The 24535-nt window shown below is 42.8% G+C and overlaps 1 protein-coding gene across 4 annotated transcripts in view; it reads left to right on the top strand.

Moving 5' to 3' along the window:
- LOC137371138 (steryl-sulfatase-like) overlaps window positions 1-24535 on the top strand; it is a 132295-nt gene that overhangs the window by 28836 nt on the left and 78924 nt on the right. For 3 of the 4 annotated variants that reach the window (XM_068033136.1, XM_068033137.1, XM_068033138.1), the window contains exon 4: window positions 5998-6120. The exons of the other annotated variant lie outside the window; for it this stretch is intronic. In XM_068033136.1, the coding sequence (XP_067889237.1) occupies window positions 5998-6120 (123 nt within the window). The remainder of the gene's footprint in view (window positions 1-5997; window positions 6121-24535) is intronic. 4 annotated transcript variants of the gene reach the window in all.

The raw sequence follows: 24535 nt of genomic DNA, 5'->3' as shown, positions 1-24535 counted from the left end.
TTTCTAATGAAAATAATCCGAATCTACTCCACCTCTCTTCATAGCTAGCGCCCTCCATACCAGGCAACATCCTGGTGAACCTCCTCTGCACCCTCTCCAAAGCATCCACATCCTTTTGGTAATGTGGCGACCAGAACTGCACGCAGTATTCCAAATGTGGCCGAACCAAAGTCCTATACAACTGTAACATGACCTGCCAACTCTTGTACTCAATACCCCGTCCGATGAAGGAAAGCATGCCGTATGCCTTCTTGACCACTCTATTGACCTGCGTTGCCACCTTCAGGGAACAATGGACCTGAACACCCAAATCTCTCTGTACATCAATTTTCCCCAGGACTTTTCCATTTACTGTGTAGTTCACTCTTGAATTGGATCTTCCAAAATGCATCACCTTGCATTTGCCCTGATTGAACTCCATCTGCCATTTCTCTGCCCAACTCTCCAGTCTATCTATATTCTGCTGTATTCTCTGACAGTCCCCTTCAGTATCTGCTACTCCACCAATCTTAGTGTCGTCTGCAAACTTGCTAATCAGACCACCTATACTTTCCTCCAAATCACTTATGTATATCACAAACAACAGTGGTCCCAGCACGGATCCCTGTGGAACACCACTGGTCACACGTCTCCATTTTGAGAAACTCCCTTCCACTGCTACTCTCTATCTCCTGTTGCCCAGCCAGTTCTTTATCCATCTAGCTAGTACACCTTGGACCCCCATGCGCCTTCACTTTCTCCATCAGCCTACCATGAGGAACCTTATCAAACGCCTTACTGAAGCCCATGTATATGACATCTACAGCCCTTCCCTCATCAATCAACTTTGTCACTTCCTCAAAGAATTCTATTAAGTTGGTAAGACATGACCTTCCCTGCACAAAACCATGTTGCCTATCACTGATGAGCCCATTTTCTTCCAAATGGGAATAGATCCTATCCCTCATTAACTTCTCCAGCAGCTTCCCTACCACTGACGTCAGGCTCACCGGTCTATAATTACCTGGATTATCCCTGCTACCCTTCTTAAACAAGGGGACAACATTAGCAATTCTCCAGTCCTCCGGGACCTCACCCGTGTTTAAGGATGCTGCAAAGATATCTGTTAAGGCCCCAGCTATTTCCCCTCTCGCTTCCCACAGTAACCTGGGATAGATCCCATCCGGACCTGGGGACTTGTCCATCTTAATGCCTTTTAGAATACCCAACATTTCCTCCCTCCTTATACCGACTTGACCAAGATTAATCAAACATCTGTCCCTAACCTCAACATCCTTCATGTCCCTCTCCTCGGTGAATACTCGTTTAGAATCTCACCCATTTTCTCTGACTCCACACATAACTTTCCTCCTTTGTCCTTGAGTGGGCCAATCCTTTCTCTAGTTACCCTCTTGCTCCTTATATATGAATAAAAGGCTTTGGGATTTTCCTTAACCCTGTTTGCTAAAGATATTTCATGACTCCTTTTAGCCCTCTTAATTCCTTGTTTCAGATTGGTCCTACATTCCCGATATTCTTTCAAAGCTTCGTCTTTCTTCGGCCACCGAGACCTTATGTATGCTTCCTTTTTCCTCTTAGCTAGTCTCTCAATTTCACCTGTCATCCATGGTTTCCTAATCTTGCCATTTCTGTCCCTCATTTTCACAGGAACATGTCTCTCCTGCATGCTAATCAACCTCTCTTTAAAAGCCTCCCACATATCAAGTGGATTTACCTTCAAACAGCTGCTCCCAATCTACATTCCCCAGCTCCTGCCGAATTTTGGTATAGTTGGCCTTCCCCCAATTTAGCACTCTTCCTTTAGGACCACTCTCGTCTTTGTCCATGAGTATTTTAAAGCTTACGGAATTGTGATCACTATTCCCAAAGTAGTCCCTACTGAAACTTCAACCACCTGGCCGGGCTCATTCCCCAACACCAGGTCCAGTATGGCCCCTTCCCGAGTTGGACTATTTACATACTGCTCTCGAAAACCCTCCTGGATGCTCCTGACAAATTCTGCTCCATCTAGACCTCTAACACTAAGTGAATCCCAGTCAATGTTGGGAAAATTAAAATCTCCTATCACCACCATCCTGTTGCTCCTACATCTTTCCATAATCTGTTTACATATTTGTACCTCTATCTCACGCTCGCTGTTGGGAGGCCTGCAGTACAGCCCCAACATTGTTACCGCACCCTTCCTATTTGAGTTCTGCCCATATTGCCTCACTGCTCGAGTCCTCACTAGTGCCCTCCTTCAGCACAGGGGGCCCAAAAGAAGAAGTCTACTCAATCTCTCCTCAAAGGGCAACACCTCATCCCCAGGAACCAGTCTAGTGAATCTTTGCTGCACTGCTGCCTTTTTCTTTTGGGCCTCCTTATCTCTAGAGACAATGGATACGCGCCTGGAGGTGGTCAGTGGTTTGTGAAGCAGTGCCTGGAGTGGCTATGAAGGCCAATTCTAGAGTGACAGGCTCTTCCACAGGTGCTGCAGAGAAATTTGTTTGTCGGGGCTGTTGCACAGTTGGCTCTCCCCTTGCGCCTCTGTCTTTTTTCCTGCCAACTACTAAGTCTCTTCGACTTGCCACATTTTAGCCCTGTCTTTATGGCTGCCTGCCAGCTCTGGCGAACGCTGGCAACTGACTCCCACGACTTGTGATCAATGTCACAGGATTTCATGTCACGTTTGCAGACGTCTTTAAAGCGGAGATGTGAACGGCCGGTGGGTCTGATACCAGTGGCGAGCTCGCTGTACAATGTGTCTTTGGGGATCCTGCCATTTTCCATGCGGCTCACATGGCCAAGCCATCTCGAGCACCGCTGACTCAGTAGTGTGTACAAGCTGGGGATGTTGGCCGCCTCGAGGACTTCTGTGTTGGAGATACGGTCCTGCCACCTGATGCCAAGTAGTCTCCGGAGGCAGCGAAGATGGAATGAATTGAGACGTCGCTCTTGGCTGGCATACGTTTTCCAGGCCTCGCTGCCATAGAGCAAGGTACTGAGGACACAGGCCTGATACACTCGGACTTTTGTGTTCCGTGTCAGTGCGCCATTTTCCCACACTCTCTTGGCCAGTCTGGACATAGCATTGGAAGCCTTACCCATGTGCTTGTTGATTTCTGCATCTAGAGACAGGTTACTGGTGATAGTTGAGCCTAGGTAGGTGAATTCTTGAACCACTTCCAGAGCTTGGTCGCCAATATTGATGGATGGAGCATTTCTGACGTCCTGCCCCATGATGTTTGTTCTCTTGAGGCTGATGGTTAGGCCAAATTCATTGCAGGCAGCCGCAAACCTGTCGATGAGACTCTGCAGCCACTCTTCAGTGTGAGATGTTACTGCCTATAGGGCACATATGCCCTAACTTGGGTAAAGATACCAAAACTGCATATAGTACTCCAAGTGTGACCTCACCAATGCCCTGTATAATTGTAATAAGACTTCTTTACTCTTAACTTTTGTTACAAAGGGATGACATACAAGTTGCCTTCTTAATTGCTTGCTATACCTGCATGTTAACTTGGAGATTCATGCACAAAGCCACCCAGATCCCTCTGAATGCAAACATTTCCCAGTCTCTCACCCTTCAAAAAATGTTCTGCTTTATTTTTCCTACCAAAGTCAATAACAACACACTTTTTTCCATATTGTATTCCATCCTCTACACCCAACATGGCGATATCTCTCTGCACCCTCTCTGTGTCCTCCTCACCACTTACTTCCCACCTAACTTTGTATTGTCAGTAAACTTGAATACATTACACTCAGTCCCCTCATCCAAGCTGAGGCCCAAGTGCTGATCCTTGTGGAACCCACTAGTTACAACTAAATCCCTTCAGCAATTTACACACCTCAAATCCTATCTGCTCCTAAGTCCATGACTCTCATGAAAATAGCTTCTATTCTTTGGGGCTATCCTTGTAATTACGAGCCCTAAGATTCAGTATAAGTTTAATTGCTCTGCTTTATCTTCTCTAGGGGCTTGATATCTTCCACATCTGAGGGCCTGGAAGGTCTTTTGGTTGATCTTGGTCTATGAGTTAGCTGATCCTGCTTGAAAAGATGGTGAAATTTATAAAAGTTGACCTCAGTGTATCTTATCGCAACCCTAACCAGCTTGTGCATAGAGTTATACAGCACAGAAACAGGCCCGTAAGCCCATCGTGTCTGTGCCGGCCATCAAGCACCTATCTATTCTAATCCCATTTTCCAGTACTTGGCCTGTAGCCTTGTATGCTATGGCATTTCAAGCGCTCATCTAAGTGCTTCTTAAATTTTGTGAGGGTTCCTGTCTCTACCACCCCTTCAGGCAGTGCGTTCCAGATTCCAACCACCCTCTGGGTGAGAGAATTTTTCCTCAAATCCCCTCTAATCCTTCTGCCCCTTACCTTAAATTATGCCCCCTGGTTATTGACCCCTCCGCTAAGGGGAAAAAGTTTCTTCCTATCTACTTATCAATGCCCCTCATAATTTTGTATATCTCAATCAGGTCCCCCTTCAGCCTTCTCTGCTCTAAGGAAAACAACCCTAGCCTATCCAGTCTCTCTTCATAGCTGAAATGCTCGAGCCCAGGCAACATCCTGGTGAATCTCCTCTGCACCCTCTCCAATGCAATCACATCCTTCCTATAGTGTGGTGACCAGAACTGTACACAGTACTCCAGCTATGGCCTAACTAGCATTTTATACAACTCCATCATAACCTCCCTGCTCTTATATTCTATGCCTCGGCTAATAAAGGCAAGTATCCCATATGCCTTCCTAACCACTTTATCCACCTGTGCTGCTGCCTTCAGTGATCTATGGACAAGTACACCAAGGTACCTCTGACTCTCTGTACTTCCTAGGGTCCTACCATCCATTGTATATTCCTTTGCCTTGTTAGTCCTCCAAAAATGCATCATCTCCTACTTCTCAGGATTAAATTCCATTTGCCACTGCTCCGCCCATCTTACCAGCCCATCTATATCATCCTGTAATCTAAGGCTTTCCTCCTCACCATTTACAACACCACCAATTTTCGTGTCATCTGACAACTTGCTGCTCATACCTCCTACATTCATGTCTAAATCATTAATGTACGCCACAAACCGCAAGGGTCCCAGCACTGATCCCTGCGGTACACCACAGGCTTTCACTCGCAAAAACAACCCTCAACCATCACCCTCTGCCTCCTGCCACTAAGCTAATTTTGGATCCTATTTACATAATTGCCCTGGATCCCGTGGGCTCTTACCACCTTAACCAATCTCTCATGCGGGACCTTATCAAAAGCCTTAATGAAGTCCATGTAGACTACATCAACTGCTTTACCCTTATCTACACACCTAGTTACCTCCTCGAAAAATTCAGTCAAATTTGTTAGTCATGATCTCCCCCTGACAAAGCCCTGCTGACTATCCTTGATTAATCCCTGCCTCTCCAAGTGGAGATTAATCCTGTCCCTCAGAATTTTTTCCAATAGTTTCCCTACCACTGAGGTTAGACTCACTGGCCTGTAATTACCTGGTTTACCCCTATTACCCTTCTTAAATAATGGTACCACATTCGCTGTCCTCCAGTCTTCTGGCACCTCTCCTGTGGCCAGAGAGGATGTGAAAATTTGTGTCAGAGCCCCTGCTATCTCCTCCCTTGCCTCACATAACAGCCTGGGATACATCTCATGTTAAAAAAAAATCAATCAGCGTTCCCACTCTTGGCATCAGATGAGGACAGGAATAGGTTCAGTTGTAATACACCCTGTAGTAAAATAGCACTTGCATGTGAACACTTAAGTAGGGTACTTGGAAGCCTCTAATTGGTCTTGGGGAAAGTATTGCAACTTGACTTTGTGGCCTAAAAAGATAGTTTACACACTGATGCACTTTAATACATTGTGCAATACTTGGTTTGAAGCTGTTATTATAAACCAGTGTATCATCCAACCTGCTGAGCAATGTCATGGAAGATGCACAGCATTAAATTGTTCAGTACACACACATTCTTAAAACTGATGGACCAAGTCTGTTTCTTTCAGGAATGGCCAGCCGCCAAAGAATAGGTGCCTATATATTTGCAGCCGGATCAGGTGGACTTCCCACGAATGAGACAACCTTCGCCAAGCTCTTGAAAGAACAAGGCTATTCCACAGGCCTCGTTGGTAAGAGCTAGTGGCCATTGGTGATTGTGCCTTCAGCTGTTTAGGCCCTAAGCATTGCAATTCCCTCTCTAACTTTCTGTCCCTCTCCTTTTTAAGATGCTCCGGAAAGCCTACCTCTTTGACCAAGCTTTTGATCGTCTGTCCTAATATTTCCTTTGCGTGGCTTAATAACGCTCCTGTGAAGTGCCCGAGCATAAAGACAATATATAAATGCAAGTTGATAGTGTGATCAAGCACGATCAACGTAAAAATCTTTTGCACTGATCAAATATTACTTTAGAAGGAGTACAAACAGAGAATATTGTAATGTCACAGGACATTCAACATCTGTGAGTTCTGATCAATACATAAAAGAAAGAAAAAGGTTGCAGTTATATCTTGGTTTGTACAACCTTGGAATGTCCCAAAGTACTTCACAGTCAATGAAGTAGTTTTTGAAGCGTGGCCAACTGTGAGAGCAGACAGGGCCTCTATTTAACACCTCATCTAAAAGAAGGCACTTCCGACAATGCAGCGCTCCCTCAGTACTGCACTGGGAGTGTAGGCCTAGCTCTTGTATTCGGGTCTCTGAAACAGGACTTGAACCCACAAACTTCTGACTCTGAGGGGAGAGTGCTATCAACTGGGGCATATTACCACTTTTTACTATGACCCCTCTCTCCCCCTCTCTCGTTTTCCCCACTGCTCTCTCTCTGTGGCTCTCGCTCTCTCTCTTTTTTTTCCCCCCCCCCTGGTAAACGGGGAAAGCCAGGGGTTGGCTACATCTCATAAATGGACACCAGTGTCAATGGTAAAACACTTTGAGGTCGATGACTGGTAATTTCAGGGATGAGATATTTCCCATTGGCAGCTTCTTTCTGACCAGACTGGCTTTTTATATATAAAAAAAGCAAGTGTCATTCTCACAGCTGAATTGGAAGTAGTCCGCTCAGATCTTTTCTAATGCTCATTAACACTCCTTTCCATATTCTGAGCTGACCTCTGCTGAGAGCGGGAAAAGTGGCTGCTGAATTTCAGACAGATTTGAACTTTTCCAGCGGGCATTTAAAGAAAATATCAGAACCCGCCAGTAAACCCCAAAGCTGCCCGAAGTTCAGAAACAGCTGTTCCTGCTCCCACCTGTCAAGACAGCTTTTGGATTTTCTGGCAGCTTCCAATTTACTTCCTTTTAAAAAGCTCGCCGGAAAACCACAAATCCGTCCGAAATTCGAAAACTGCTATTCCCGCTCTCAGCAATAGAGACGCAGAGAGCGAGACATGGACAGGCAGAGGTAAGGGGAGAACAGAGGGGGAAAGAGAGATGGAAACGACACATGGGTGAGGGGACAACACAGATGGGGGGGGCGGGGGGGAAGAGAGGCAGACATGGTGGGGAGGGGGGAGAGAGGCAGACACGGAGGGAGGAGCAGGAGGGGAAAGCAATCAAGATCACTCCTGACGGATGGACTTCTATCCAGCGTACTGTGCTTCGCTACAAAAAGTTTGCAGGCAGACATTGACTACTTGTGCAAGCAAAAAAAAAATGCCAGGTATCTCACTAAATCGGTATCCAACATAGTGAACAGAAAGTAAGTCAATCAATTTGCCTTCATTTCAAACGTCTTCACAAAAATGCATATTTTGTTGTAATTTTGATTAATATTAAGATACATTTTTAATGTCTTTATCTTTCTGAAATTGTCTCACCAGCCTCCCATGTAAGACACACTGTAATGTGGCCCCCCACATAAAAAATTTGGACACCCTTGGACCAAGCCTTTAACGTTGTGTTTTAAAATAACCTAGCAGCTAGATTATTTTAAAACACAAGTTTAAAGGCTTGTTTAATGTAAAGGCTTGTGTTTTGCCATTTTACAATGGCAAAAGCCACTTAGGGAATGTATCGATTTTCTACACTCTGGCATGTATTACTTTCACTTGGGACACACGCTCAGTGCCATGTTGAAAGTTGCTGAAATGTTACTTCTATATAAATGTCTGCTGCTATCTATTTGGAATCACATTGTTCCAGAATTTGTACTGAGGGGAAAACAGGCAAGAAAATCCAAGGGATCTCCAGAAGTCAGCACTGTAAATTTCTCATGAATACAATAGTAGTCAAGGTGAATAAACTCGTCTTGGCTCTACTGTTAATCTCTCTGTCCCTTCCTGTCCCACTCTGCTTTTCTGTTTTACATGGCTCTTCTGAAGTACCAACTGCTCCATCCTATAAAATTCTCCTGATTTGGAGGTCACTGCCCTTTTATTGGCTACCCTGTCTTCAGATACATACAAGCAGATTTGAGAAGTTGCACAAGCATTGACCATCACAGGTTAAATTGTCTTGTGACAATAGCAGTGTGAGAAATGGTCCATCTTCCTAGTACTGATTTTTTTATTTTTTTTTAACTCCCTCACCTTGATAACCACAATAACAATCCTCTCCTTGAGTTTTATGGTTTATCGAATAAATTTGTATTCCTGACTGAATCCACAGATGTCGTCCAATAAGGTCCATCTGCCACCCCGTGACATGGTGTCGCTAGCTCTATTCTGTACACAAAAGTAACTTGCATTGGCATTGCATATTATTTTGCTTGCTAGTTAGCTAACACAGTTGTGCTGCTCTCCATTGATGTTTATATGCTTAGCTACTTTATTTATAGGGGGAAATGGTTTTTTTAAATCGATCTTTGTTTTGATGGCATTAGATTGGCTCTACACTTGTATACAGATTAATTGCCCCCATGCCATGTCCGTGGCTGAGTCAATAATTTGTCAAATGTCCGCAGTGCTACATGTTGATGCCCATCCCCGGGGAAGGCTAGTCCAGCCTAATGACCATTTCTAGTGTTTTCTTACATTTTAAATTTCCAGCATTCATAGTCTTTTAAATCATATATTACCCAAGTTTACCCAGCCTAAGAGGAAGGGACTTGATTAAGAGCATAGGACTGAATGGAGTTGGGATATATTTTCTGGAGGGGAGATCAAAGGCAATCTAATTGAGGTATTCAAAATGATGAAGGGAGCTGACAAAAGTAAATGGGGAATGGCTTGTCTCTTTTTTTTTTCCCTCGAGTAGGGGAATCCAGAAGAAATGGGCAATATCATAAAATTTGAACTCTGGGGATTTTTAAACAACTAATGTTTTTACACAAAAGGTTGACAATGTGGGACTTGCTATCTCAGAAGATCAAGAATGCAAAATTAACTGAGATGTTTAAAAGGAAGATAAATACTTATTTGGGGAAAGGTATGAGAATAAGATTGAGGGGCAGGGTCATTATGTGGAGTCTGGATTTTTTTTTAAATAAAGCTACCATGATGAAAAAAATGGCAGAGCAGGCTCAGTGGGCTAAATGGCCATCTTCTATTGTAAGTACTACAAAATTTGTATTAAAAACATCTTTGGCATCTTAAAGAAGGAAAGATTGGTATGTTATAACATGTCAAACTAAATATCTTCCATGAGAGAGACTCCCTCTCTAGAAAATGGAAATCAATGATTAATCGAGAATTATCCTAATGAATATGACTGAGGTTTATAAGCTTCTATTTAATAACCTAATCAAGTGCCCACCCATATTTTTCAATTTTAAAATTTGCATACTCGTCAAACTATGCTGTTATTGTTGAAAATAGAGACATGTTGTCGAAGCTTTTCATCTTGCACTCATCAGGACAATCACAAGAATAACCAACGTAAGGGAAAACAACAACTTATACTGCATAAGAAGAGAGTGCTGAATGATTGATTGGCAAGTGAACTCTGGTAGAGGCGTTGCCATGGTGAATGCACCAGTTTACGGTGACTAACAGATAACTGCCAAGCTTTGTTTAAAATTTAAATAGGGCATTGCCCTGAGGAATGAACCAGCGAATGGCTGGTACTTATTTTGTTTGTTTCTAGTAAGCGCAAATGCGCCACACTGCGAGCCCGACTGACTATCTTAAATTGGTTGTCAGCGTAATTCTTAGCACATTGTGGATTATTTAGCAAATGTTGTCCAATCGTGGAATCACATCTAATGTTGGACACTTTTGAGTTTTTCAAGCATGGGCTGGTTGTGTATGTGGCCTGTACCTTGCCCATTGTGAACAGCAGAAGGAACATCTGAAGAAGGGTCACTGACCTGAAATGTTAACTCTGCTTCTCTCTCCACAGATGCTGCCAGACCTGCTGAGTATTTCCAGCATTTCTTGTTTTTATTTCAGATTTCCAGCATCCGCAGTATTTTGAAATTTTTACAGCAGAAGGAACATGTTTGATACGATCCGCCAGTCTTTGGGATGTACATCATCACAATGGCATTGAAACTCATATATTACATTACTCATTTGTGTGATAGGCAGAACGTCTTTTTGGCTTAATGGCAGCATCCTGCTAGTGGCGAACACCACACGTGTTGCTACTGCATAGTAGTAGCATGAAACAGCTAGTTTTACCTGTTGTTCAAATTTTTGGGATACATTACCTCAAATTACCCTGGAAGGGTAGATTGGGCTCACTTCAGTTCCGAAAAAGACGACCTTCGGCCCATTTATAAATTTGCGTGATATACAGAGAGAAATGATCTGATCAGGGTAGCCGTTGTCACGCAGGATGTCTTTGATTCGCCCTATTTCCACATCAAGCTTGCATGGTGAGCAAATGGCTCGGGGCCCTATTTGAGGTTGCCTATAAGACCAATCTTCTAGCGCGTGAAACTGTAAGAATCCCAATGCGTGTATTGGCCAGTGAAGGTAAGTTTGCGGTAGACCGTGGTAGAGAACCCCTCAACTAGTAAATCAAGGAAAGGGAGCTTATTTGACTGCTCCATTTCAAAGGTGAATTTGAGCGCAGGATGGAGCGCATTAAGACATGTAAGGAAATTATTGCATGCAGCTATGGATTCAAATATAGTAAAGGTATCATCTACATATCGGAAATATGCAAGAGGGAGGAGGTTAGGTGTTATTCCATCAAAGACATGTTTCTCATGGAACCCAACAAAGATGTTTGCGAGAGCTGGTCCTAGAGGGGATCCCATGGCAACACCATCTATTTGGGCATACATGTGCAAGTTGCCGAGTTTATAAGTTCAATGAATACTGATTCACCCAATGGTGGTGGGTCTAGATCGCCATGATATAGTGCTGCAGTGCATATATCTATGGCTCCATTAAGTGGTACATTGGTGAATGGGCTAGCAATGTTAAATGAGCACAAGGACATGACATTGCTAGCGACATGCAAGTTCTGTATGGTCTTAGCAAATGTGAAGGATTCCTTCACTGTGTATGTGGAGAACTTGCTCAAAACTGATTGTAACAATTCACCTAACCATTTGGCCAATTCATGTTGTGCAGAACCGGTCATAGATAAGATAGGGCATAGAGGGACATGACTTTTGTGTGTCTTGGGCAGCCCATACATACGCAGGTGCCATGAGGATGAACCCGGTCATATATATCACCCGGCAGCTCATTGCTCTTACACAAATCCTGCAAACAATTTTTTTTTTTTTTTTTTTTTAAAGCTTACTTTTGAGCAAGGCTGTCCGGTCATTCGAGCGGCCGGTCCAACAGATATGAATTTGGACTCATTAAGAATGGCGTGCATTTTGTCGATTATAGTCACGCTTGTTAAGGTTGACTATTCCTGCCCCTTTGTCAGGTTTACTGATGTGTATGTCTGGGTTGGTCTTAAGGCCTCGCAATGCTGTCAGACATTTACGTTGCATGTGGAAATCAGACAAGGCATTCGGAATCCCACAATATGCATGCGCTAGAACAAAGCTTGGCTGTTAACTGTCAGTCACTGTAAACTGGTGCATTTGCCATGGCAATGCCTCTATCAATCAGAGTTCACTTGCCAACCAGTCAGCACTCTCTTCTCATGTAGTGTAAGTTGTTGTTTTCCCTTACACTGGTTATTCTTGCAATTATCCTGATGAGTGCAAGACAAAAAGCTTCGACAGCATGTATCTATTTTCAGCAATACTTGTTCTGTGCTACTAAACGACTATTTATGCTGGTATCCTTAGTTCTGCTGGTCTCCAGCAGTGGGTCCCTGTCTGCTGATGGTCTTCTGTGCTGAAGCTAAATCTCAGGCCTACCTGGATATTAAACTACCATGTAGTATGGAGATTACAACGTCCTAACTAAATGCACATAGTATTGGTAACAAGATAGATGAAATAATGATGCAAATAGCAATAAATGCTTTTGATCCAGTAACCATTACTGGGATGTGGTTGCAGAGTGGCCAAGCTTTGGAACTAAACATTCCAGGGTACTTCTCTTTTAGAGAAGATAAGCAAGATGGAAAAGAACCGGGGTGGGGTAGCCCTGATAAAGAATGGGGATGGAACCAATAGTGAGAAAGGATCTGAACCCGGAAAATCAGGATGTAGAATCAGTTTAGATGGCGCTAAGAAATAACACAGGGTAAAAAACACGAGTGGAAGTTGTTTAGAGAACCTCCTAACAGTAGTTATAGTGTTGGACAGAGTATAAATCAACAAATTAAACTAGCATGTAACAAGGGTACTGCAAAAACCGTGGAGACTTTAATCATCTTATAACCAAATTGGCAAAAGCAGTTTGGAGGAAGAGTTCATGGAATGGATTTGAGACTGTTTACGAGAACAATATGTGAAGGAGTCAATGAGGGTTAAGGCTATTTTAGACCTAGGATTGTGCAATGAGACAGGGTTAATTGGTAATTTTACAGTAAAGAATCCTCTGGAAAAGACTAATCATAGAATTTCATATTGAGTTTGAGAGTGGTGTGGTTGGTTAAGTCTAAAGCTAGCATCTTAAAGCCAATTACATAGGCATGAGGGGTCAGTTTTCTATAGACATCTGCATTAGTAAAAGGGAGGTGAAAGGAGGAGTGTGGGCTGATTAGGGATCAAAAAGGGGATTTACAAATGGAGGCAGTGGGCTTAACTGAGCTATTAAATGAATACTTTATGTCTGTCTTTACCAAGGAGGAAGATGCAACCCAGGCAATGGTGAAAGAGGAGGTAATTCAGACATGAGAAGGGTTTAAAATTGATGAGGAGGTGTTGGATAGGCTGTCTGTACTTAAAGTGGATAAGGCACCTGGACTGGATGAGGTGCATCCAAGGATACTAATGGAAGTGAGAGTGGAAATTGCAGAGGCACTGGACATAATCTTTCAGTCTTCCTGAAAGGAAGGTGGTGTCAGAAGACTGGAGAATTGCAAACATTACAGTTCAAAAAAGGATGTAAAGATAAGCTCAGCAACTATAGGCCAGTCAGTTTAACTTCATTGTTGGAAAAATTCTAGTAAGTGATTAAGATCTGGAATGCACTGCCTGAGAGTGTGGTGGAGGCAGATTCAATTGAAGCATTCAGAAGGGAATTAGACTATTACATGCAAAGGAAGAATTTACAGGGAGAAGGTACTAGGTGAAATGCTCATTCGGAGAGCCGGTGTAGATACGTTGGGCCGAATGGCCGCTTTCTATGCTGTAACAATTCTGTGAATCTGTGAGTCGGCTAAGGTGGTTTGGGAAATTGGGTTAAAAGATATGCTGGTAGATGAGCAATGGTGAACATATAAAGAAATAATTCATGATTCTCAACCAATACCCTTGAAGAATAAAAACTCCATGAGAAAACTGGTCCAACCGTGGCTAACTAAAGAAGTTAAAGATCATATTAGATTAAAAAGGCTTACAAGTTTGCCAAAAAGAATAATTAATCCTGAAGATTGGGAGGGTTTTAGAAATCAGCAAAGATGACCAAGAAATTGTTAAAGGGCTAAAGTAGAATGAGAGTAAACTAGACAAACAGATTGTAAGAGCTTCTACAAGTATGCAAAAACAGCATAACAAAAGTAAATGTGGATTCCTTAGTGGCAGACAAAAAAATTATAATGGGAAATAAGGAAATGGCAGGAGCGTTAAATAAATATTTTCTGTCTTTAAAAGACACAAAACACACTGGAAATAGTGGGGAATCAAGGGTCTAAAGACAGTGGGGAAACTTGAGATAATTAATATTAGTACAGCAAAAGTATTGGAGAAATAATGGGACTAAAAGCCAACAAGTCTTCTGGACCTGATGGCCTACGTCTTGGGGTTTTAAAAAAGGTGAATGCAGAGGGAGTGGATGCATTGTATTTGATTTTCCAGAATTTGCTACATTGTAGAATGGTCCCTATTGATTGGAAGCTAGCAAACATAACCCTGCTATTCACAAAAAAAAAGAGGGAGAGAACATGGGGAACTATCGGTCAGTTAGCCTGTCATAAATAGTAGGGGAAATGCTAGAATCTGTTATTACTGGCATGGTAATGGGGCACTTAATTTTTCTTTTATGATCTGATTAAGCAGAGTCAACGTGGTTTGATGAAGGGGAAATCATGTTAGATACTGATTAGAGTTTTTGTGGATGTAACTGGCAGGATAGATAAGGGGAACCAATCGATTTTGCTATATATTTGGATTTTCAAAAGGCATTTAATAAGATGCCACAAGAGATTAAGGAAGGTTCCTGGGATTGAGATAATATAGTAGCTTGGATTGATTGACAGGCAGAAAACAGAGTCAGAATAAACAGGCTATTTTCAGGTTGGCTAGTTGTACTAGTGGGGTGTGGCAAGGATCAGTGCTTGGTCTTCAGCAATTTACAATCTATATCAATAACTTAGACGAGGGAACTGACTGTAATGTATCCAAGTTTGCCAACGATACAAAGCTAGGTATGAAAGTAAGCTGTGAGGAGGACACAGAAGTACAAAGGGATCTAGACAAGTTAATGGGCAAACAGGTGGCAGATGGAGTATGATGTGGGGAAATGTGAAATTATCCACTTCTGTCGGAAGAATAGAAAGCATAATTTTTTTCTAAAAAGTGAGAAATTAGTAAATGTTGGAGTGCAGAGAGATTTAGGTGTCCTACATAAATGAAGAAGTTGACATGTAGGTACAGCAAGCAATTAGAAAAGCAAAGGGCATGTTAACCTTTTATTGCAAGTGGGTTGGAGTATAAGAGTAAGGAAGTCTTGCTGAAACTATATAGGACTTTGAGACCACAACTGGAGTACTGTGTACAGTTTTGGTCTGTTTACCTAAGGAAGGATTTATTTGCCTTGGAGGGGATGTAACAAAGGTTCACTAGATTTATTTCTGGGATATTAGTTGTCCTATGTGGAAAGATTGAGTAGAATGGGTCTATATTCTCGAGTTGAGAAGAATGTAAGGTGATCTCATTAAAATTTATAAAATTCTTAGAGGGCTTAAACATTCCTGAGAGGCTATTTCCCTGGCTGGAGAGCCTAAAACTAGGGGCCATAGGATAAGGTCATTTTACGACTGAGATGACAGTCAATTTATTCACCCAGACGGTTGTGAATCTTTGGAATTCCATACTTCAGAAGACTATGAATGCTCTGTCCTTGAGTTTATGTAAGACTAAGATCAATAACATTTTGGATACTAAGGGAATAGAGCAAAGGTGGGTAAAAATGGAGTTGAGGTTGAAGATCAGCCATGATCTTCTTGAATGCTGGAGCAGGCACAAAGGGCCATATGCCCTACTCCGGCTCCTATTATGTTCTTAAATGCTGGTGGATGAATAACTCTTTGTTTGTGATTGTATTTTAGTTGATTTACGCAAAGTGAAACCCTGACTCCCACAAAGTAAATTGTTGGATGAGCAGGATAATTAAAATGTCGCCATAATTTTTTTTTTGTGCCTCACCATTATTTTGTCACTGAGTTGCCAATTCTCATGATTTCACTCACTAGAATGATTTGTGCTAGTTTTTAAACATTGTTTTGTACAGTTTGTTTTTTCTGAATAACCGCCAATAAATCCCAACAAATCATCAATGATGGCAACTCCTCCTTTTCTTGGTCTCTCTTCTCATTCTCACCACCCCATGTTCACTAATTGTCCCTCTGGAGAAAGGTCATTGGGTGGGGGGTTGTGCAGCTGGAGAAAGGTCAACTGCCATCTCGTTGCAGGAGGGGATGCTTCTGAGGTACATTGTTGGGTCAAAGAAGAGGGAGCTATATTACGCATCTGACAACATAGGAACAGTAGTGGGCCATTCAGCCCTCTGAGCCTGTTCTGCCATTCAGTTTGATAATGGCCGATCTGTACCTCAACTCCATTTACCCCTCCTTACTCTTGATAGTCTTGCCTAATAAAAATCTATCAATCTCTGTCTCAAAAGCTCCAATTATCCCTGCATCCACAGCCTTTTGGGGAGGGAGTTGAAATTATATTACCTTTTTTGTAATATAATTATATTACCCTTGCTAGCATGAACACTATGAGCTGAATGGCCTCCTTCAATGCTGTAACCATTCTATGAATCTGATTTATGTGAAAGTACTTCCTGATTTTGCTACTGAAAGACCTGGTGCTAATTTTAAGATATCCTTTTTTTCTCGATTTTTCCCATACCAGAGAAAATAGTTTTTCTCTCTATCTGTTGAAACTTTTCATATTTTAAGCACCTCTATCAGTTCATCCCTCAAACTTCTAAAGGAATACAGAGGAAGTTACTAGCCTTGGTTCCATATCCCTTAATACCCTTGCCTAAGAACAAAAATCTAGCTATCTCAGTCTTGAAATTATTAATTGACCCTCAGCTTCAACAGCTTTTTGGGGAGAGAGTTCCAGGTTTCCACTGTCCCTTGTGTGAGGAAGTGCCTCATGATATCAGCCCTGAACAGCCTAGTTCTAAGGTTATACCCCCTTTTATTCTGGATTATTCCACCAGAGGAGTGCTGATTTGCACTAGACAAAGGCCAGTTTCGCCACTAGGATGCTTGAGATGTGGAAATTCACCAGCATGTCCCTCTAGCTTCCCACTCCATACTCCTGTGATTTCCTTGCCAAAGCTTACATTGTAGCTACGCACTGCATTTTCTCCACTGCCATTATAGTTTCCTCTCCTCTGGTGAAGCTATGCAAGTGAATAACCAATCTATCCTGGCATTGTCAGCATTACAGAATTTAACTTGTTCCCTTCACTCTCAATTCATGAAGTTGTTTGGTTGCTGCTGTATAGTGGGTAAATACTCTACTAGATTGTCTCATCAGCAAAGAGAACAATGTCACTTTCAATGATCCCCACTGTGTCACTGATAAAGGACATATGCAAATCTTTGAAGGTGGCAGGACAAACTGATAAAGCTGTTTAAAAACACATACAGGATCCTTGATAAAGGCATGGGTCTGGTGTTTCTGCTCAATTGCACTGGGTTTTTCTTTGCAATTTGGCCAAAATCTGCATGAAAGATCATGAAATTTTAAGCACAATTTACATTCAAGTTTCCATGATCTTTTGTGCTAGTTTTAGAAATGTGTCAGAAACATGCTCCGCTGCCTAAATTGGCTACACCGTTTCCCTTTTTCCCCCCCCCCCCAGGTTGAGTTGGTCACCACTGGGGGCAAGCCATTTAGGACTGACATGAGGAGGAACTTCTTCACTCAGAGGGTGGTGAATCCTTTTGGAAGCTCAGTCAAAGTAAGTTAAAGACAGAGATCGATAGATTTCTAGTTGCTTAAAAGCTTTTAAATGTATCTTTTTTGTTTCAATTTACCAAGAAACTGCCTAATGTACCTCAAAATAATTAGAAAATAGTTTCACATTTTTTTAAAAGTGAATTTTAGTAACTTAGAGGTGGTGAATGAGGTATATGGATGGTGAATAAAAATGCTTATATTTTTGTGATCAACCTATTTTCAGTTTTAATCAAACTTCACCCTAAGTTACACTTTTAAATATATGATGGAAATTTTTTTTAAGGCAATACATTTTTTTTCAATTATGTTTTAAAATGCCACTCAATTATGCTGGTTCATGGCAGATTTTGCATTTGGTGATCATACAAATATGCAGGAGTATGGGAACACCACCACTTCCAAGTTCCCCTCCAAATCACATGCCATTCTGACTTTGAACTATATCGCTGTGCCTTTGCTGGGTCAAAACCCTAGAAGTCCCTCCCTAAGCACTGTGGCTGTACCTACACCACTGAACTGCAGTGATTGACAAAGGTGGCTTGTCATCACCTTCTCGAGCACAATTAGGGACGGGTATATCATGGAATGCCCTTATCGCATGGACAAATGAAGAAAAATGAATTTGAATAAAAACCTGGGTTGGAGGAGAGAAAAATACTTTTCCAAACAGACATAATTTGCACTGGAATCAGCAAAGCAGAAGCGAGAAAGTACAAAAGCAAGGGAATTATGCTAGACCTTTCATAAATCACTGTTGGGCCTCAGCTGGAGTACTGTGGTGCACTTTAGGCACCATATTCTAGGAATGAAATCAAGGCCTTGAAGAGGTTGTAGTGCAGAAGTGAGGGATTTCAGTTACAGGGAGAGAGTAGAGAAACTGGGATTGTTCTCTTTAGAGCAGACAATGTTAATGGGAGATTTAATAGAGGTATTCAACATTAGGAGGGGCTTTCACGTAGTACATAGGGAAAAGCTCTTTCTACTGGCAAGTTGGCCAGTAACTGAAGGACACAGATTTAAGTTACTGGCTGGCAAAAGTAAGTTGTGTTTTTATTTATTCACGGGTTGCGTGTGTTGCGGGCAAGGCCAACATTTATTGACCATCCCAAATTGCTTTTGAGAAGATTTCTTATTACAACAGTGACTACACTTCAAAAGTACTTTATTAGTTGTGAAATGCTTTAGGATGTCCTGAGGTTGTGAAAGGTGCTCCAGGTGCAAGTTTTTTTTTTTGTGTGTTCTGGAACGCACTGTCTGGAAAAAGTGGTGGAAGCAAATTCAGTAGTAACTTCCAAAAGGAACTTGCTTAAATACTTCAGAAGGAAAAATTTGCCAGGTTATGGGGAAGGAGTAGGGGAGTACGACTAATTCTATAGCTGTATCAAAAACCCAGCACAGGCCAATAGGCCAAATGGGTTTCTTCTGTGGTATCAGATTCTGTGACACTTAAAAAAAAACAGTGTGCCTAAGTGGTCTCCTATGCAGTTATTGCAGTGAGATGTCGATCTCTTGATCTGCAAATTCTACTGGGGTATCAATTTTAATTTTCATTTTAAACACCAACACCACTGCCAGACTAATGATCTGCAGGTGTATGACCTAGCTCAAGCCCAGCCCAAGTACAAATACTGTGCTGAAGTGCTAAAGGTTATTGAGTTCACTTAGCCATGTAGCTTCGTCGATGACTTTCCTTCCAGTGGCAGCCATGGCTCAGTTGGTAGCACTCTTACCTCTGATCAGGAGGTAGTGAAATCAAATTCCACACCAGCACTTTAGCACAAAATCAAGGCCGACACTCCAGTGCCGTTCTGAGGGAGTGCTGCACTTTTGAAAGTGCTGTCTTCCAGATGAGACTTTAAACCGAGGTCCTGTCTGCATTCTCAGGTGGACATAAGTCCTGTAGCACTACTTCGAAGAGCAGGGCAGCTATCTCTCATGACCAGCCAATATTTATCCCCCAATCAAAATTGCTGTTTGTGAAAGCATGCAAATTAGCTTTTGCATTTCCGACATTACAACAGTGACTGCACTTCAAAAGTACTTTGTTGGCTGTAAAGTGCTTTGGGATGTCCTGAGGTCTTGAAAGGAGCTGTATCGATCGTCAGCTAGAGTTTGCCATTTGTCGTAATTGATGTTGAGGACTTTCATTGAGGTCTCTTGGCATGGGCTACCTCACCATATAGTGCATATCTTTGGGGATGCAGCCATCTACCATTCTGTGCACATACCCAAGCCAGTGAACTCTTCTTTGTTTGATTAGCGCTAGCATGCTTGGCATGTTTGCCCTAGAAAGGCCTGCTTCATTGGTGACATTATCTTTCCATGTGATGCTGAGTATGGATCATGGATACCAGAAATGGAAGTTATTGAGCCTTTGTAGGTATAAGTTGTCCAGGCTTCGCTGCTATACAGCAATGTGCTGAGGATGCAGGACTTGTATATAAGTATCTTGGTCCTGTGGGTCAGTTTGTTGTTTTGTTGATCGGCCGAAGTTGGTGGCTGCCTTTCCAATGCGTATATTGAGCTCTTCATCAAGAGACAGTTTGTCTGTCACCTTAGATCTAAGGTAGCAAAATTTGCTGACTGCTTCAAGTGGTGCATTGTTGAGTCTGATCACGGGTGGAGACACAACACCATGTCCCATAACTACAGTTTTCTTGACACTGATGGGGAGGGAGAGCATGACACAGGCATTGGATAGACAATCCATGAGTCTTTGGAGCTGGTCGTCTGTCTGGCAACTAATGCAGCATCATCAGCATACAGACATTCTCTGATTAGCACATGCTGCACTTTTATTTTGACTTTCAGTCTTGGTAGGTTGAAGAACTTCCTGTCTGATCGTGTGTGGAGGTACACTCCTTCCATGTCAGTAGAGAAAGCATAGGTCAGGAGGACAGAGAAAAAGATAGAAAACAGAGTAGGGGCTAAGTCGCAGCCCTGTTTCACCCCATTCTTGATCTCAAAACTTTCAGAGATGGTGCTGTGTATGTTATCATGGAAGGACCATATGAGACTGCTTGGGAGGACAGCTGATTTTCTCTAGTATCTGGTAGAGGTCTGTCTGCTCATGGCTTCAAATGCTTTTGTGAGATCCTGCACTTTTCTTGAAGCTGACATAGGGAGAAGATCATGTCTACTGTGGATCTGCCTGCTCTGAAGCTACATTGTGCCTGTAGATATATTCTGTTGGCTAGTCAATGGAGCCTCATTAGAATGACTTTGGCAAAGGCCTTCCCAGTGACGCTGAGGAATGAGATGCCCTGGTAGTTGTTGCAATCCCCTCGATTGCCCTTGTTCATGTATAATGTGATGATGTTTGTGTCATGCATATCCTGTGGGACAGAGCCTTCTGTCCAGCAGAGGAGGAGGTTGCATCCTTTCCAGGTTCTTTCCTTGCTGCTAGGCAGTCAATGGCCTTTTCAACCTCCAAGTAATGAGGGTTCTCAAGCATTTAGATGACTGGTAGCTGCAGAAGATCATCAAGCACAGGCAGAGAGATATCTGTTTCACGTGGGTTTGGACTGGAGTAGTGCTTGTTCCTGTCAGTGAGTACTTCGCCATCTGCAGATTTCAAAGGAACAACTTTGGTGATGGGGCCGAGTGCTCTTTTGATACCATCATACATAGCGCAAAGGTTACTATTGTCACCAACAGCTTGTATTTCTTCACAGAAATTGATCCAATACTTGTTGGCAGAGTACCTTGCTGTCTTCTGCACAACTGCCTTGGCTAGCATGAGATTGTCGTGCTTTAGGTTTAGGAAATAGATTGTGAGCCAGGTGAGCTGTGCTCTTCGCTTCAATAACGGGTGTCATTTCTATAAGGTGGGTCTCAAAACAATACCATCGCTGAATCCCCAACCATCAACATCCTGGGGTCACTTTTTTTTTAGACTTTGTAGCGGTTTGATACAACTGAGTGGCTTGCTGGGCCATTTCAGAGGGCATTTAAAACTCAACCACATTGCTGTGGGTCTGGAGTCACATATAGGCCAGACCAGGTAAGGATGACAAACTTCCTTCCCTAAAGGACAATAGTGAACCAGATGGGTCTTTTCCAGCAATCAACAACCCAGAACCTCAGGCTAATGCTCTGGGGACATGGGTTCAAATCCCACCATGGCAGATGGTGGAATTTGAATTCAATTAATGAATCTGGAATTAAAAGCTAGTCTAGTGGTGACTGTGAAACCATTGTCGATTGCTGTAAAAACTGATCTTTTAATTTGGTATTTTACAACCTTCCAGACTCCACATCGAATTCAACAGTTTCATACTAATTGCTCCCATTTATTTTCAGACAGCATGTGATGGAAATAATTCTGCAGTTGCCATTTATAGCTCCTATAGACTCATCTGTTGTTTCTTTACTTATCCATTACAATCTCATTTTGCCTTTCACCTTCATCCCTTTATTCATTTATTCACTCCTGCCTTCCACCCTATCACAGATCTTGCCTTTTGTTCTTTCCCCTCCTCCTCACCCCTTTTCCCTGTCTCTGTACTTGCATAAAACCTGTTGCGTCTATAATAATAATGCTAGTTTTTTGTCTGTCTGGACTGTTTTGATTGGTCAGTTTAAGAGACGCAGGTTGGTGTGTTTATTTGGTGGGGGTGCCTGGCTCACACGGAGACATGTCAGGCGCACAGAGGACTAGATCGCGTGATGCACGTGCAGCTGCCAATTGTTGGAAGTAGAGTGAGGGGTATTGGTGGAGAACAAAAACAGTGGAAAATTAGGGGAGTAGGATGGGGATGGCATGGCAGGGATGGTTGAGAGGATGGAACGATTAAGTGTAGCAAAATGGTGGGGACAATTATTTGATACTACTTATTATTCAAAAGCTAATCTTTGTGCTAAAAATGAAGAGTCACTAGATTTGCATGAAAAAGTTTTAGAAAAGCTGTTGGGTAAATTAAAAGAATAGATCAGCATTGATTCTATAAACCTGAGAAAATGATAACAGTCCAGGTCTTCCAGAGTTTCTACACTCTATTGGGCATGCCACTGTACAAACTTAGACTCAAGAGGAGCAGTTATAATGTTGCTACGAAACTTGAATCCTAAACAAGGACTTTGTCATGGACCAAGATTGGTAGTTAGGAAGCTGTTTTCTTCGATGATAGATGTTGAAATTATAACAGGCAGATTTCAAGTAAAAAGAGCGTTCGTTCCTCAAATACTGTTGAGCCCATCAGATGAAAACATGCCTTTTCAACTTGGGAGAAAACAGTTCCCAATTACACTTTCATAATCTATGACTATAAGCACGTTGCAAGGCTAGACTCATGACAAAATTTGTATTTATATTCCTAGGCTTGTTTTTACACATGTTGCTTTATGTCACTTCTTCCAGAGTGAGAAGTTATGATTCTATTAAAGTCTTTGGTGAAAGAATAACTAGAAATCCTCTATTTAAAGAAGTCGTCGTCTTCTTTGGCCTCCTTGTCTCGAGAGACAATGGGTAAGCGCCTAGAGGTGGTCAGTGGTTTGTGAAGCAGTGCCTGGAGTGGCTATAAAGGCCAATTCTAGAGTGACAGACTCTTCCACAGGTGCTGCAGATAAAATTGGTGGTCGGGGCTGTTACACAGTTGGCTCTCCCCTTGCGCTTCTGTCTTTTTTCCTGTCAACTGCTAAGTCTCTTCGACTCGCCACACTTTAGCCCGCCTTTATGGCTGCCCACCAGCTCTGGCAATCACTGGCAACTGGCTCCCACGACTTGTGATCAATGTCCCAGAGCTTCATGTCGTGTTTGCAGACGTTTTTAAAGACATGGGCGGCCGGTGGGTCTGGTACCAGTGACGTGCTCGCTGCACAATGTGTCCTTGGGGATCCTGCCAACTTCCATGCGGCTCACGTGGCCAAGCACCTCAAGCGCCATTGTCTCAGTAGGGTGTATATGCTGGGGATGTTGGCCGCCTCAAGGACTTTTGTGTTGGAGATATGGTTCTGCCACCTGATGCCAAGAATTCTCTGGAGGCAGCGAAGATGGAATGAATTGAGACGTCGTTCTTGGCTGACATACGTTGTCCAGGCCTCGCTGCCGTAGAGCAAGGTACTGAGGACACAGGCTTGATACAGTCGGACTTTTGTGTTCCGTGTCAGTGCGCCATTTTCCCACACTTTCTTAGCCAGTCTGGACATAGCAGTGGAAGCCTTTTCCCATGAGCTTTTTGATTTCTGCATCGAGAGACAGGTTATTGGTGGTGATTGAGCCTCGGTAGGTGAACTCTTGAACTACTTCCAGAGCGTGGTCGCTGATATTGATGGATGGAACATTTCTGACGTCCTGTCCCATGATGTTCGATTTCTTGAGGCTGATGGTTAGGCCAAATTCGTTGCAGGCAGCCGCAATCCTGTCGATGAGTCTCTGCAGACACTTTTCAGTGTGAGATGTTAATGCAGCATCGTCAGCAAAGAGGAGTTCCCTCGATGAGGACTTTCCGTACTTTGGACTTCGCTCTTAGACGGGCAAGGTTGAACAACCTGCCACCTGAACTTGTGTGGAGGAAAATTCCTTCTTCTGAAGACTTGAACACATGTGAGAGCAGCAGAGAGAAGAAGATCCCAAAGTGTAGGTGCGAGAACACAGCCCTGTTTCACGCCACTCAGGATAGGAAAGGGGTCTGATGAGGTGCCGCTATGCTGAATTGTGCCTTTCATAGTATCATCACCTAATTCCATGACAATTAGTAGCTTTGGTGGACATCCGATCTTTTCTAGTAGTCTGAAGAGACCACGTCTGTTGACTAGGTCAAAGGCTTTGGTGAGATCAATGAAAGCAATGTAGAGGGGCATCTGTTGTTCGCGGCATTTGTCCTGTAGTTGGCGAAGGGAGAACAGCATGTCAATGGTGGATCTCTCTGCTCGAAAGCCGCACTGCCTCAGACACGCTCAGCCAGCTTCTGGAGCCTGTTTAAGGCGACTCGAGCGAA

This window comes from Heterodontus francisci, chromosome 6 (assembly GCF_036365525.1).
Source record: "Heterodontus francisci isolate sHetFra1 chromosome 6, sHetFra1.hap1, whole genome shotgun sequence".
NCBI lineage: Eukaryota > Metazoa > Chordata > Chondrichthyes > Heterodontiformes > Heterodontidae > Heterodontus > Heterodontus francisci.
The sequence above is the reverse complement of the archived record's forward strand: the minus strand, read 5'-3'. Positions and strand labels throughout refer to the sequence as shown.